The 16,294-nt window shown below is 43.1% G+C and overlaps 1 protein-coding gene across 2 annotated transcripts; it reads left to right on the forward strand.

The window, feature by feature from the left end:
• The first annotated feature begins 1,498 nt into the window (after positions 1-1,498).
• Positions 1,499-15,234, forward strand: LOC133510222 (atlastin-2-like). 2 transcript variants are annotated; one of them, XM_061838014.1, is made up of 14 exons: positions 1,499-1,655; positions 5,677-5,843; positions 5,928-6,137; positions 7,855-7,989; positions 8,072-8,176; positions 8,243-8,293; positions 8,370-8,426; positions 8,542-8,634; positions 9,839-9,977; positions 10,046-10,173; positions 10,268-10,324; positions 10,411-10,482; positions 10,805-11,236; positions 14,549-15,234. In XM_061838014.1, the coding sequence occupies exons 1-14, from the start codon at positions 1,583-1,585 to the stop codon at positions 14,693-14,695; spliced, it is 1,866 nt and encodes a 621-aa protein (XP_061693998.1). In that variant the 5' UTR covers positions 1,499-1,582; the 3' UTR covers positions 14,696-15,234. The 2 variants fall into 2 exon arrangements, with proteins under 2 accessions (XP_061693998.1, XP_061694000.1); XM_061838016.1 differs by lacking the exon at positions 14,549-15,234 and adding an exon at positions 12,704-14,539.
• The last annotated feature ends 1,060 nt before the right edge of the window (positions 15,235-16,294 follow it).

Here is a 16,294-nt window from a genome sequence, read left to right on the forward strand (position 1 = left end):
GTGAAATGGCGACATGTATGGGAGGCGGCACGGTGGTTCAGCTGGTAAAGCGTTGGCCTCACAGTTCTGAGGACCCGGGTTCGATCCCGGCCCCGCCTGTGTGGCGTTTGCATGTTCTCCCCGTGCCTGTGTGCATGCAACATTAATTGGACACTCTAATATGCCCCAAGGTGTGATTGTGAGAGTGGCTGCTTGTCTCAATGTGCCCTGCGATTGGCTGGCAACCAGTTCAGGGTGTACACCGCCTCCTGCCTGTTGACAGCTGGGATCGGCTCCAACACTCCTTGTGAGGATAAGCGGCAAAAAAAATGGATGGATGGAGATGTATGGGCTTATTATTCCATCCGTTTTAGCTCGTTTGTCCTCATCAGGGTCATGCCCTTTTAAGGCAAGAGGTGGCGCACACCTTTTCTGGTCGGCAGCAAATTGTAGGGTGCAAACAACCGTTTGCACTCACAATATGGACAATTTACAACAAACATGCATGATTCGGGGAGCTGCATTCAAAGCCAGATCTCCCGCCGGCAAAGCAGATGTGCCAACCACAAATGCACCATGCTACCTATACACAACTATGTCCATCAGTTTTATATAAAACAAGAAACTTTTTGACAGCTGGAGACTTGACTATTTAACCCAGATGACTTTGGTGACATTCATCCATCCATCTTTTTTTTTTCTTTTGCCGCTTATCCTCATGAGGGTTGCCGAGAGTGCTGGAGCCTATCCCAGCTGTCAATGGGCAGGAGGCGGGGTACACCCTGAGCTGGTTGCCAGCCAATCACAGGGCACATTGGGACAGATAACAGTCACACTCACAATCCCACCTAGGGGCAATTTAGAGTGTCTAATTAATGTTGCATGTTTTTGGGATGTGGGAGGATACCAAAGTGCCTGGAGGAAACCCACACAGGCATGTGGAGAACATGCGAACTCCACACAGGCGGGTCCGGGATTGAACCCGGGACCTCAGAACTATGAGGCCAACACTTTTCCATCTGATCCACCGTGCCGCCTGGTAATATTCACACTCGTATAAAAATAAGACTTAATCTTTCATCACCTAACATGCATAATTGTAGATATCAGAAATGCATGGGAGACCAAGTAAAACAGGCAATCTCCATACGGAGATTCGACCCCAAATATCACAACTGTAAGGCAGGTGTGCAACCCACCAGTGTACCATGCTGAGTCTGCCAGAGAATTCTACATTATTTTGTGAGACCCAACATGGTAAAAGGTATCGCACATCTCGTATTGGAGCTGCAAATGGAGCACCGCATTATTAATACGAATATCTTGCTAGAATGAATCGAAATTAAGTTGTTGTATTATGGAGGCTACTGGTCGCACTTCCTGAGTTTGGGCTCATACAATAAAGAAACGTTGACTCGCAATAAAGAACTACGAACGTCCCCAAAATTGGCGTCGGTTATCTTTCGCAGCCTTTAATGAACGCTCTCGTGGGGGGAGGAGGAGAATTTTTGAGGGCGACAAATCTCGCGGAGGGCCAACATGGAACCAGGCGGCGGACACAAATGTGCTGTGACGTCAACGGGGCTGTTAGCTCAGACCCAAGATGGCGGAGGTGAGCGGGCTGAGGAGCACAACTCACTTGGAGCCCAACTATAAAGGCGCACGAGCCCAGCGAGGTAAGTGGCCTCTCTACAAGCGGGGACGCGGTCGCCGTGTGGGCTCATCGTCGAGGCGAACGAGCGGTTTGAAAAGCGAACAGCGGCTCGTTCGGTTCCCTTCTATTGTCGTAGCTCGTTAGCCGCGCGGCTTCCACGTTTGGGCATGTTTTCGCCAACGAAACAAAACACACACGTACACAGCTGGCTCGGACAAAACCGCGGCGAAAAAAAAAACACCCACAACCGCGAGAATTGTTTCCTAACCTGCATTCGAGTGAAAGTACTGTAATACGAGCCGAAGCTGGCCACTCGAGCGCCTGGCGCGGGACACCTGTCTCCCTTGTCCCCTCCTCTCTGCCACTTTCACCTGGACACTCGTCTCGGTCCTCGGGCTCGATCTCGCCCCGTTTCTTGGCTCACGTCCCCCGGGATCCATAAGCGCCGCTTATCGTTTACCCCCCCCCCCCCCCAATAACAAAGGCTTTAGTGATCAAAACACAACACAGACGTTCAACCCCGTCGCTCCACTATTAACTCGGATATTTTTACACGGCCTATTATTAGTGCGCCCGCTGATCATCCGTGTAACGATGCTAATGATCTGTTGCTCACTGTTGTGGATCAACTAGGCCAGTGTATTGAGTCAAGGTGAATGGTTTCCCTTTATTTTATTTTGCAGGAAAATCTCTCGACACACCATGCAACCCAAAAATGTATTTACATTAGGTATGTTCTGCCATTGAAGGTTGATGTGCCTGTCACAAATACATCCATCGGGATGGGTAGAAGGAAAAAATATGCATTCCTGTAAAAAAAAAAATACTATGCTAATGTTCAAATGGGAAAATTTAGTTTGACATTCCCAAGTTTGAGAATCACTGGACTATGCTGTTTAACAATAGATTAGCGTGTTGTTTTATTTCTGGTCCAAAGTCTGTGTGGTAGGTAGCTTTAAGTACTTCCATAGATTAGTGTTTACTTGTCCACGGCTTTTCTCGTGGTTGCTTACCACGTGTCAAACTCAAAAAGGCCTGGGAGAAGAATCTGACGTCCTTTTACATAGCCCCCAAAAGCAAATCATGCGCATTGTACTATATTGAGAAATTGCAAGTAGTCTTTTTGACTAAATACATTTTGAAAATGAATTGAACAGTTGTTGAACTAGTTTTGTGGACTTCTGAATTCAAAACTAGTTGTAAATCAATTTGTTTCCATTTTTCATCTTAACAGGGATAGTGTCATCTTTCCCTATATTGTATTTTTTTATGGTTGGTGCCAAGTAAGCTTGCACAACAGCTCGTCTCAATCCTCACTGGTTATTTCGTAATAATGTATTAGTTTGTTCACATATGTGATATTGATTGCCTGGCTAAGTCATACAGGCGCTGAGTCCCCCTTATCATAGGTGTAATTAGCCCACTTTCGTATAACCCTGCTGGCTACTACTCTTATTGTGCACTTTGTCCTCTTGATCTCGCTACAAATGGACATTTGCTCCACTCACGTCCCAAGAGGCCCCACAACGGGTTGAACCTTTGATTGAAATTCCATGGTGTATTCATGCTAAAAAGGCCCAATCTGTTTTTTTTTTTTCTTTCCAGTTCTGATTTCAAAGTTAAGGGAAGCAAAATGGGTCACAGTAGATAAAACACGTGGCATGGTGAGGATTGGGTTGTAACACTGATCTAAAAAAAAAAAAAAAAGACTGGGTAGTGCATACACATCGAGCGGTATGTCGATTGGTTGAAGCCAGTTGGCCGCCATGTTGGTACTGTAGGACATGGCTTACAGGTTGGATTATGACGGGGTTTTTGTCAAAGTTTGGCATGTAGTAATAAAACTGGACTTGTCAGCTTGACATTTCTTTAGTTCTGGTAACCTGAAGGATTTTTAGTTCAACTTGGTAAGCCAAAAAAGGCTAAGTGCAAAGGAAAGGCATAGAACACCGTGACTACCAAGAAACCTTGCATATTACCTAGGGCCCGATTTCCGTGACATGTTAACTTTTCCCAAAATACGCTATGAAGCACTATCATCATAACAGCAAAAAACTAAGCATTTTTGATCATAAAAACATTAAATTTTAAGTCAATCCGATGTATTTTTGGAAATAAGGAGTCGCAATAGGAAAATACATGCTAAACGCATTGTTCATTTGTTGTCTCTGCGATGCCCTATTTCAGACAGAAAATTCCTGTTTCCTTGCATGTGAAAATCAAATTCAATTTTCAGAGTTCTGTATTATGAAATTGATCAAAAATTTCACAGAAAATGTGTTTTCTTGCTTATCCACTGATGAAGTTTGGGAAAATGTTTACATTGCTTTTTTGCGAAAAACCATTGGCCTATAAAAGCAGAGAGTGAACAACAACTGTAAACAAAACTTTGTTCAAGTGAATGAAGCTCATCAGAAAATTAAAAAAAAAAACCTTTACAAACAAACTTTAACAGTGTCTTAGTAAATCTTTCTGACTTACCTGTGGAATGTTTTCTCACATCCACGAAACTGGCAATTAATTAATTGTTTTGGGAGTATCAAGATGGCGACCTCAGTTTTGGTGCCCAATGAGCCATCCAGTTTTTTTTTTTTTTTTTTAAGATCATTGGTTGTAATAAGGAATGTTTGGTGTTAGCTAGGGCTGCAACCAAAATTTAATTGTGTCTGCCACAATTAAATGAGCATGATCATCAGTGATTTTCCTGAGATTTAAAATGCGGACATTGCTGCATCTGAAAAGTGCATTTGTAGCAGCGCCCTACACTTAGCCAGCCAGCCACGAGGGGGCGAACATGTGGTAAAGGCTTCATAAAAGACTGGCACCATGGTATATTCCACAGAGATTCGGTAATTTTGGTGGGATAAATCAGTAGGAATAGAACTCGGGGAGCCATCGGAGTTCGATGCGTGATGTTAGATTGCCATGGCATGTAAAAATCTCTGCAAGACAGACAGGCGACGTCCTGATGTTTTAGCTGTGATACGACCTGAGAAAGAGACAATGGCTTTGTTGATGTTGTCCTCTCACATATGTGAACAGCGACATTGTCAACGGTAGGAAAATAATTTTCCAGGCAGTGGAAATGGGATCTTTAGTGGCACTTTTTCGTTGACTTTCCGGTAGCTTTTAAAGCGATTAGTGTATTACACATAACTGAAGTAAGCCGTGCTCGAGAAGTCTTGGCAGAGATCCTCCGTATTGCAAGAGGTTTTATGCAAGCAACGGTTGCCCTTTTTCCACAGGCGAGATTACAAATGGCCGGGTGAATGTGTTCTAACTAGGAGGTCATTGGTTGATCGTTTGCCTTGGTCCCCTCTCTTGTCCTTTGAGTGAGAAACTTGCCATATTGGGAGTCCTGGGAAGCAAAGAGCTAATGCGGGGATTAAGATTACCCGCATCGATGTGCTGTTCTTGCCTGGTATGGTTAAAGAAAGTGATGTGTGACTGACAAACTTGTCCTCATCCTGACGCGCTGACCTTTTTTAGTGTGCGCAAGCTCGGAAAAGCAGGCCAGTGAACATCTGCTCAGCGAACGGAGGAAAGTGGCTAATTTTAGTTTACCCTCTCGAGATGGAAGCTCACGAGCTCGCATTATCAGGAATTAGTCTGGCGTAACACGGGCTCCAGGTACTTTTCAATAATGAACAACTCCAAGCAGGGAGATGGAAGCATTACGCATCAGGACGAGGTCTACCAGGGAAGGATTTGAATTATTTACAAAGTCGTGATGAGCGGTACTTCCTGCAGCTGCGGTGAGTGGATGGCGCATTCAAAGCTAATTTGTATGAGTGCTGTGTGGAACTATGAGGCTAAGCACATTTGAATGGGTCATCGTTTGAATCGTTTGACTGCACTGCTTCAGTCCCGTCCTTTCAAGAAAAGCTGTAAACACTCCTTGGACTGAGTGGTCTTGTATCCTCCTGTGTGGTTTTTGGTACACGGCTATTTTTGAGCATGACCTCGATCCCAATGAAAATTGCCCAAATACATGCAGTGTGTCTTAAATAGTGCAGAGATGACCTCACCTTTTTTTCGCAAAGGCTCGGGTGGAAGACAAGATGTCACCGTACTTCGACACAGTCACAGGCCTGCTCCAGCCAGACCCGAGGATCTCGACGACGACTTCCTTCCGGGGAAGATGAACTCTGACTGGGCCACAGAGGCCGGCCTCACCCCTTCACCTGATGAAGGCATTCAAGAATTACAGGTTATTTTCCCGCATGCTCGTACTTGAGTCTTACGCATAGAACTTGCCGTTCGACGTGTCCTTTTTAATGTCTGGTGTCGTCAGGATGAGGAGGATGAAAAGGCCCGGCCCGTGCAGATCCTGGTGGCCAACGAGGACGAGCACAGCTTCGAGCTGAATGCCGCCGCGCTGGAAAAAATCCTGCTGCAGGAGGATGTGCGGGATCTCAATGTGGTGGTGGTGTCAGTGGCCGGTGCCTTCCGCAAGGGAAAGTCCTTCCTGCTGGACTTTATGCTCCGTTACATGTACAATCAGGTGAGAGCACCATGGACATATTACTATCACAAGAGGTGCTTGTCAAATGATGCTTTGGTCGTGTTTGTTTATGAATAACAGAAAGTGATACATGGCAAGCAGGATCAGCTTACAGTCGCGGTCTTTCACACCTACTGTAACAATGCACAATTTGGAATGTGAAATCCTCAGTTATGTGGACGTAAGTTTTACAAGTGCAACAAATATTTCTGAAGTCATGAAGGGGAGATGATTATTATACATTTTTCTATTTTTGTCATTTTAAAAATTGGCATTCAGTTTATTTCTCTAATTGGAATGCATCATTTATATAGTTTCATTCATTTTGTACCCTAGCACAGTGATTTGATGTCTAGCACATCCAGCTCACAGTTCTGATGTTCCAGATAAGAATGTCAGCTCGGAGTCGGCTTTGGTCTTTTTTTTTTGTTTATGCGTCTTTTTGGCCTCTGGCTACCTCCAAATTCCAATAACATGTATGTTGGGTTCACAGGTCCATAGGTGTGAATGTGAATGCTTGTTTGTCAATATTTGCCCTGCAATCTGCTGGCAACCGGTCCAGGGTAAACCCCACTTCTCTAGTCCATAGTCAATTGGGACAGGCTGCAAGTCTGACGCAACCCTAATGAGGACTGAGAGAAAAAAAGGATGGATGTACGGTTTTCTTATGCTTTGTTATGGATACTCAAGATGGGAGTACATAAACATATACAGAATGTGATCATTTTGTATCTCAAACGGTTCTCTCCTTTGAGTGAACATTACCTTCTCAGCTGTTGTTCCGTCAAACCGATTCCACATCATCACTCTCTTTATTACAAACTGCCATCTTCACTGAGGATATAAGACAAAAATATTTATTAATGACAATCGTGGCTGTAAATGCGTCTCGATTTACAACACTCGCTGCTTGGCTTCAGTCCAAGGTTAACAGTTGATGTGTTGTCTAATATGGAAGCACCAGTATGTTTTTTTGTTTGTTTTTTTTTAAAGGGCTATTTTGGTCCGCAGTGAAGTGAGATGATGAACTTTATTATCAGTCGTCCATGTTCTGTGTGACTTGTCCGCATTTGGGTCACGTGTGAGCTGGATCTTAACGCATTTGACTTTGGGCCGAAGGGGTCTACATCCTGGAATCGTCACCAGCCAACTGAAACATTATCTTGAACAATGTCAAAACATGACACCGTAAAACATACAGTACATACGTTCGACACTTTACGCAGAAGAGCACAAATATGTTCGGTCAGTCATCTCAGCAGTATCAAGTTTTCATTGGTGAGTGAGAAGAAGTATTTATGTCCTGTCAGAATTTCTTTTGCGGCCCGTTTAGGCAGGAATCCAACTGGGTCGATAATCCTTGGCCCTCCACTGTTAGCAGCTCTACGTTTGTATTTGCTTTTATCACCGTGTTGTTGTTTTTAATGTCACACTGACGAAATTCCACATGATTGTGTTTTACTCACCTGACGGTGTGGTTTTGATTTCCATTCAATCACTGTGTGAAAACTGAACAGTTGTCTGGCTCTGTGAGTCACTGGCAACCAGTCTTGGGTTTAATCAGCTTGGCTGGGGTCCAGCTTCCTATAACCTTGAATAGGACAAGGGTGTAAAAAAAAAAAGATGGATGGCAGGATAGTTTCTGATTTAAAATGAATAATACTACTACAGCTCTTTCTTGACTTTGTCTTCTCGTTTTGGTTCCACGTGACATCAGCAACATAAGCAGTGGATTGGCGGTGATGACGAGCCACTGACCGGCTTCACCTGGAGAGGGGGCTGCGAGAGGGAGACCACGGGGATTCAAGTCTGGAGTGAAGTCTTTGTGGTCAATAAGCCGGACGGCAGCCAGGTACACCTGCACAATCTGACGAGGAAAGGATGTCATCTTTGAAATGAGCGGATGCATCACCGTTACGGCTATCGCTTTTAAGGTTGCCGTACTCCTCGTGGACACGCAGGGAGCCTTTGATAGCCAGTCCACCATCAAGGACTGCGCCACCGTGTTTGCCCTCAGCACGATGACCAGTTCTGTGCAGGTTAGTCTGAAAACACTCACCCTCGTAATGGAAAATTCTGGAAAACACCTCTGTTTTTCTTCTCAGGTGTACAATCTCTCGCAAAATATTCAGGAAGACGACTTGCAGCATCTTCAAGTTAGTGCCATCTTTTCTTTTTTTTCCGTCACTCTCCTTTAACTAAAATTTATTTGTCTTTTTCCCCCTCATGCAGCTCTTCACAGAATATGGCCGTCTCGCTATGGAAGAGATCTACTTGAAGCCTTTCCAGGTGCTCACAAATGACTTCAGACACACCTTCTCATCCAAGTGTCTCCAAAGTTATGACTACAAAGCTATTGTATTTGTATTGTATGTATTTTTATTTTTTTTTATTTGTTCATTAGTCCCTCATGTTCCTGATTCGGGATTGGAGTTTCCCCTATGAGCACGATTACGGCCTGGAGGGAGGCAACGCCTTCTTGGAGAAGCGACTTCAGGTGAGTTGTCCGATATGTGATGGTTTAAGAAACGCATACGCTACCAATATTTAATGCCTAAATGTGATATTTCAACATGAGAGAAGGCACACAAAGTCAGACACAATCTGCAAGTGTGTTCTTACTGCTTTTATAGGGTGTTTTATAGGGCACTTGTTGACCAACATCACACACCACATACAACGATATGTCCGCCAACAATGGACCTTTCCGACTGGCGATCTTAAGCTCCCCCCCCCCCACCCCCCTTAGCTACATTTGCCATGTCCCACATGCTTCCAAAATGGCTACTGAACAGAACAGGTTTGAAGTGGATTCTCTATTGACAGATAATATTGGGGTATGTTTTTTGCCAAAAGCGTCAGACTTGTCCGAGACGGTTCTACAGAGAGGTCTCAACTATTTAACGCAGGGATATATACATGGAATTAAGATTTTGGAAAATGAATCAACCGGGCCCCTTGTAACCTAGCAGGACATCTTTTATCAGAATTGCACGTTCCCCAAGCGCATCTGAGGACCATTTTCTTTGTAACCTTAACTTTTCCAAGCGCACGCCACTGACAACCGGCATTGCTTGTAGGACAACATGGCGGCAGAGGCGTGTCAAGACAGGGATTAAGATAATACGGCTATCTGATTGGCTGTTATTGTACGAGTGATTGACAGGTTGGAAAGGTGCAATGGTGCAAGTCCCCTAACCAGCTGTCTGGTGTAGTACCAAGAGTGACCTGTGACAGGCAGCATGGTGGCATAAGACAAAACGATGAAAAAGTGGTAGAACAAGCTTTGCTGTTATTTTCATCTTCCTTGTGATGCATGACTTGTGAGACACGTGATACGGTTACTCAACAAAACCAGTTTGTGTCAGGCAACAGCGCAAGTTTCCGGATCGGCTAGTTGGCTCAGCACAAGTTGATGACGCAAACATTTTCCATCATAAATATTGAACAGGTTTAACTATTATGATTGTAGGCCGTGACCGATTGGCAAGGAGTGTTCTATCTTTATACATCCCACAGTATAACATACATGCCCAGTATAATTTAGAGAGCTCCAACAAGTGGACCTTTACTGACTTTGGTCAAAAGGGAAGGGAACATTGTCAAATATGGCCCAATTGTTGTCTTGTGTGCACCCCCAATTAAAATCTGCCCCCGAGCAGGTTATAACGTGACAAGTGTGATGCGGTCCACTCTCACAGGTGAAGCAGAACCAGCATGAGGAGCTGCAGAACGTCCGCAAGCACATCCACTCGTGCTTCTCCAACATCGGCTGCTTCCTGCTGCCTCACCCGGGCCTCAAGGTTTCCACCAACCCCTACTTCGATGGACGTCTGAGGGGTAAACTCTGTATAAAATAGGCGGGATGTTGCGCATCACAGGGAGTACATCATCAGTTTTTGTTTCAGACATCGACAGCGAGTTTAAGCGGGAGCTGTCGCGGCTCGTGCCTCTGCTGCTGAGCCCCGAACGACTGGTGGTGAAAGAGATCGGCGGCAACAAAGTCACTTGTCGAGATCTGGTCGAGTACTTCAAGGTACCTTGTTAACGCTGAGATCCCACAAAAAGGCTGTAACGGAAGATCCAGTTTTCACCCTTCTATTACTGATATGAGCTCTAACGACCTTTAGGCGTACATAAAGATCTATCAAGGTGAAGAGCTGCCTCATCCAAAGTCAATGTTGCAGGTTTGCTGTCTTTCCCCCCGCTAACCTTTCACCTGTTGTGCTGCTCCATAAAGATTACCAATCAATGTTTGTTTGCGGTTTCCCAGGCAACAGCCGAAGCCAACAACCTGACTGCTGTAGCAGGAGCCAAAGACATGTACAGCAAAAACATGGAGCAGGTCAGCACGTGCGTTACGGCAGAGGAATTCAAGCAGATGACCACTTGATGTATTTTGCAGAGTTTCTACATTTAAAAAAAATCATTGTCAACATTTCTTGTTACATATTCTAGTTTCTAGAGGTTTTTTTTTTGTTGTTGTTTAAAAGTAAGCCATAATAATCAAAATTGGAAAAAAAAAGTGAAATATTTAATTAGTGAATAGTCCATCTGAGTTTGACTTTTTGAATTAAATTACCCAACAAAATGGCGCTTTTGACACTGTTGAAATGATCGCGACGTATCTGTGTGTGGATTCACCTGACGTCGCTGCGGGATTGCAGGTGTGCGGTGGCGACAAGCCGTACATCGCGCCCGCCGACCTGGAGCGCTGCCACGACGAGTTCCGCGAGCACTCCGTGCGCTACTTCCGCTCGGTGAAGAAGATGGGCGGCGACGAGTTCTGCCAGCGCTACCAGAGCCAGCTGGAGGCCGAGCTGGACGAGGCCTTCGGCAACTTCTGCAAGCATAACGACGGCAAGAACATCTTCTACGCCGCACGGACGCCCGCCACGCTCTTCGCCGTCATGTTCGCCGCCTACGTGGTGTCTGGCGTGACGGGCTTCGTGGGCCTGAGCACGCTGGCGGCGCTGGCCAACCTGCTGATGGGCCTGGCGCTCATGTCGCTGTGCACGTGGGCGTACGTCAAGTACTCTGGAGAGTTCCGCGAAGTCGGAACTATGATAGACCTGGTGGCCGAGACGCTGTGGGAACAGGTATGTTTATTTAAAAGCATGAATTTATGAGCGTTTTTTTGGGGGGGTTTTCCTTTATATACAGACTATCCTGCAAGTAGAAAAGGGTGTATTGAGTACATCGATTTCCATATTCCAATCAACAACCATTTGTTTTAGGGCGTACTCACATTAGGTTGTTAATGAAGCTTGTTCCGTTCGGCAGATATTCACAAAAAACATCACAGTGTACAGTTTTGGGGGAAAAAATAAAGTACAAATAATCCAGTCAAAATCCGCAACACACTTGGTTGCTCATTTGCGTGCTGTGTTGGGTATACCGTAATTCTTGGTCTACAGAGCACACCTGGTTACAAGCCTCACAGAGTATATTTGTAAAGGAAATACCATTTGGTACATAGATACGCCGCCGCTGTGTAAAAGCCGCAAGTGCCCACATTGAAACACAAAATATTTACACAAAAGGAAAAAAAGCTACACAGTGTTTAACGCTAGCGTCGTGCTAACGGGGACGGTTTAAAAAAAAAAAAAAAAAACATACCGGTAAAAAAAACACACAAAATCAAGACACAGCACTAACACGCGAGCACAGCGACCGGTAAAAGTCACTTCCTCGGCACATATATTCCACTGTTCTCACTCTTACCTTTTTTTCCCCCACTCGAGCGCCCCCTTGCGGCCGTTAGAAAAATCTGCACAAATTAGAATTTGAATCCTATTTAAATACACAAACTTATTACAACACTTTATAGTACTCCTTGGCATCTTTTCTTTCTCTGAATGTCAAGAAATGGGAGTCTTATCACTTTGAGAAAACACTCTTGCTTGCAGTTTTTGCAAGTAAAAGCTAAAGTGCTTGCTTCTTCAAGCTGTTTGTCGCTCCTGTTTGATTTTTACTGTCAAATGTTCAACCAAAGCAGTTTTGTATAAAGTCTGCAATGAGTAGTTTCATGCTAACGATAAATAACGCTATACATGGGCTAAGAGAATTCTACATCAATGTGGCATTAACTATAAACCTTAAAAAAAGAATTAAATGCTTCTTTTAAAACAGACCGAGCAGGAACACATGCTAACAACAAGCAACAATGCTCACAGGCTTTTATTCTTGACTATTAACGGGAGAATAGTTGGCAGCCTCTGATCCATTTTTTGCCGTACATGGTGTACACTGAAGTCACAACTCCAAATTTGATCTTGCCTATAAACGCTAAGAACTCAGTTAACGATGTGTGGGTGGGTAGCAGTTGAGTTAAAGAAAATGGAAAAAAAAAAAATTCTTCAAAAACGTGAGTACGCCCTTAGTAAAAAAAGGAAATGTTCGAGAGACGTTTGACCCCTTCCTCATCTGGCCTCACTTCCTGTCTTTTTTTTTTTCCCTTCACTACCTCCATTTTCTTCCTCTTTAATTCCCGATATGATCATCCCGGATCTTCCTCCCGGGTGTCATGGGTAACGGCTCCTCTTCCTCCCCGCTGTGCTCCTCAGGTGTTTTCCAAACTTTGCGAGCGCGTGACAAGAGGTGCGGCGTGGCCGTTGAGGTGGCCCGCCGCTCTGCTGGCATTGGGAGCGCCGGGGCTTTCGCCCCCCAACAACAACTACTGCCAAAGGAAGAGCCACTAAGACCCGCACTTTGTTGCGTCAACACGTTTAGCCGTTTGTTCACGTTGGGGCAGGAGGCGTTGGATTCTGTGGCCGGGCCTTTGGCAGGATCTCACGGTTGCTTTTAGTCTTCATCTTAGTGTCTTGTGTTTTGGACACCACATCAGTTGGATTCAGTTTTGTATTTTGGTGGCGTCCTGCGCATGCTCAGGACATGTTGTTGTTGTTGTTGTTTTAATTTAGCCATTGGTTTTAATAATTTTTTTTTTTTTACTGTTTCTCAAACCCAACTTACGCGTAAATCAGAAAATATATGCTGTATATACATATTTAAATAATCTAAATACACTACTTAAACCACTTGCACACTATATTAAAAATACTTAATTATAATTTAAAAGTACAAGGTGTCCCAAAAAATGTATGCACACTTTAAATAATATTTGTAAATTCTTTTACATGTTAAAAATTATTCAAATTATAGTAAGTTTACAATTATTCAAAGTGTGTATCCATTTTTTTGGGACACCCTGTATATACAATGTAGGTATAATAGCATAATTGTTTTATCTACTAACCCCATTTCCACTGACGTTGCGACATAAAATATATTCTATTATAATAATGTATGTTATTGAGGCAGTTTTTTTCAGGGATGTCCTTGCTTATTCCAGCAAGTCAATGCCGAGCCATATTTTGCACGTTAGAACAGTGTGGCTCCTTTGTTTAAAGAAAAAAAAAGTCTGTGAAATAGACTCCCATTGAAAATCAGGGACGTAATACGACGACTGAGACCCCAGACTGTTGAGCAGGAATACAAAAGAATTCCACCTACAAAGCTTCAATAATTAGTGTCAAATCCTTTGATGCTACAGAAAATGTGAATTAAAAAGGAAAGTTGATGTAGAAGAGTGGTAAACATGACCCCGTCACTGCTTTTTTTAAAGTGTTGCAGGAATCAAATTCAAAATCAATATTTGGGGGAAAAAAGTTTAATTAAATGTCTCCGTAGCGCCTTCAATTTAATAGTTTGAAAAGGATTTTCTAATCTTGTATTGTATTTATTTACATATTGCATAACTTTCCAACATCGGCACGATGTTAACTGGTTAGCGGATCTGCCTCACAGTTCTGGGGAACCACGTTCAAATCCAGTCACATCTCTTTAGAGTTCTCCCCGTACCTATGTGGGATTTCGCCCGGTATTTGCGTTTGGTCCCACATCCCAAAAACATGCATGGTAGGTTGATTGAAGACTAAATTGCCCGTAGGTGTGAATGTGGGTGGAATGGTTGTTTATATATATAGCCTGCACTTCTCCGGTGACCGGTTTAGCACCTACCGTGCCTCTCGTCAGTCAGCTGGGCTATGCTCCGGCAAGCTTGCAACCTTAGTGAAAATAAGTGGTACAAAAAAATGGAGTAATAAGTAACGATCCAACTTCATCGGAATTTGGGTTTTGTACATTTTCTTAATTTTTAATTGAACTTTTTAAAATACAGTATTTTGATGAAAACGATATTACTTGAAATCCAGTATCTAAAGTGTTTTTTTTTTTTTTTTTTATTAAAAAGGTTTGAAGTTGGAAAAACAAATACAGTATGTATGTCCAGTATATATTTTCCATTAGTGGAGATTTTATTTGATGTTAATACTTGAATGCGGTGTCTGTGGACACACTTTTTTCGCTATTTGGCAACGAGTGTCGCTGACTATTTCATGTGCTTGCAGGTTCTCAAGCCGCTAAGTGAACATTACATGGAAGACAACGTGCGGCAGACGGTGGTCAACTCGCTCAAAGCCAGCCTGACCGAACCCGGCGGAAGCTCTTCTTCTTCTTCTTCACAGCAGCAAAACACCAAGTTAAAGACACATTGATGCACTTCCCTCCTCCTCCTCATCATCATCATCACATCACTCTTCTTCATGTCCTTAGAACTGTGACAAGTAGATCAACACCAAAGCTTGCAGTGGCCTTTTGCCCCCCCCCCCCAAAAAAAAAAGAACTTTCATTTTCAACAGTGGACGCAAACGCGTTGCCTTGAAAGCACAACTACTCCCATCGAGGTCTTCAGGAAACAAAATGGAGGGCAGATGCAAGCATTAAGAAGTGATATCACACTCTACGCGTTAAAAGACGCGTTTGTATCTTTGTGGCATTGTCATCATTAGAAAGTGTAAGGGCCAGCCTTTTGTGTTTTGAGTTCACAGCTGAACACTTGAAAATATTTTGTAGTCCTATCCTGCATGGCGCTAAAATAAGATAAAGCGGCTGGAGAAACATTTTCAACTGCGCTGCCTTTCGATGATGTTGCACTTAGGATGAGAAATGAACCACTTCTTAATGGACCCGCTTAAATTTGTTCCCTGGCTGACATTTTGACACGGTAAAGCCAATTAAAAGTTACAATAAGCAAGTTTAAGGCTTTATTTGGCTGTTAGCTGCTCACAGGCTAAAAATGCTTCTCTGCCCAAGTTATATATTTTTTTTTTTCATACTTAATTTCTCTTACTGGCCCACCATTTTTTGATCACTTAAAAACACCTAATTTGCTTTGTGGCTAACATTTTAACATGAAAAAAGTTTTAAGGCTTTTGATGGTATAGCTTGCAGGCTAAAAAAAAAACATTTTCCTGAAGTAAGTTTTATTCCCCCTACTTAAAAATTGCTTTCAAGCTTAATTCGTTATATTAAAGACTTGATTTGTTTACGGACAAACAATTTAATTTGCTCCGTCGCTGACATTTTCACAATTTTTTTTTTTTTTTAAGTGACATTGAACAAGTGGAACACTTTTACTGGCTGTTAGCAGGCTAAAAATGTTTTCCTGAAGTTTTGTTTCTTCCAAGAATGGTTAAAAATCTTGAAACATTTCGACGAACCACCAGTTCTTTAGTCAGAAATGTGGTTTTATCTACTGTAATTAAACTGCTGAACTAACAACTGTAAATTAGCAGTATTGTAGCTGTTTTGAGTGATTATCTATTAGCTGCTGTGCCCTGTCAAAAGTAACCAGTTAAGCTTTAGGAGGCAAGAGAAAGGGCTTCTCTCCCAAAGTTATTTTTGAATAAACACTATTAGCTCCGTTTGACATTAAAAGCAGCTAAGCTTAACATTAAGGAAGATTACGGCTTTAGCTGGCTGTTAGCTTGCAAGTTAGATGCATCTACCAAATGTAGGCGAAACACCATTTGCTTTTTAATATAACAAACATTTCTAAGTAGTGCTACTGTGGCTAATTAACCCAACAGTGACAGTGTAATAAAAAGTAACGCAAAATGTTGCTCATTCCAAGTATTCTAATACAAGCTAACTAGCCGCTAGCCCCTGCCGCAACCTCTTATTGGACATAAGTACAGGTATTTTGTAATTTCGTCAAAAAAGGTTTGTAAGAATTTATGTTAAAACTGTAATGAATCGTGATTTTTGCCCTTTAAAAGTCACTCGTTTGATTCTCAGGAGCTAATAAGCTAGAA

Source organism: Syngnathoides biaculeatus, chromosome 12, assembly GCF_019802595.1.
Source record: "Syngnathoides biaculeatus isolate LvHL_M chromosome 12, ASM1980259v1, whole genome shotgun sequence".
Taxonomy (NCBI): domain Eukaryota; kingdom Metazoa; phylum Chordata; class Actinopteri; order Syngnathiformes; family Syngnathidae; genus Syngnathoides; species Syngnathoides biaculeatus.

Excerpts from the sequence above, each read along its gene's own strand:
- LOC133510222 (XM_061838014.1), top strand. The coding sequence starts at position 1,583 with ATGGCGGAGGTGAGCGGGCTGAGGAGCACAACTCACTTGGAGCCCAAC. Across the intron at positions 8,427-8,541 it reads TCTACTTGAAGCCTTTCCAG|TCCCTCATGTTCCTGATTCG; the intron begins GTGCTCACAAAT and ends TTTGTTCATTAG. Across the intron at positions 10,174-10,267 it reads ATCTGGTCGAGTACTTCAAG|GCGTACATAAAGATCTATCA; the intron begins GTACCTTGTTAA and ends AACGACCTTTAG.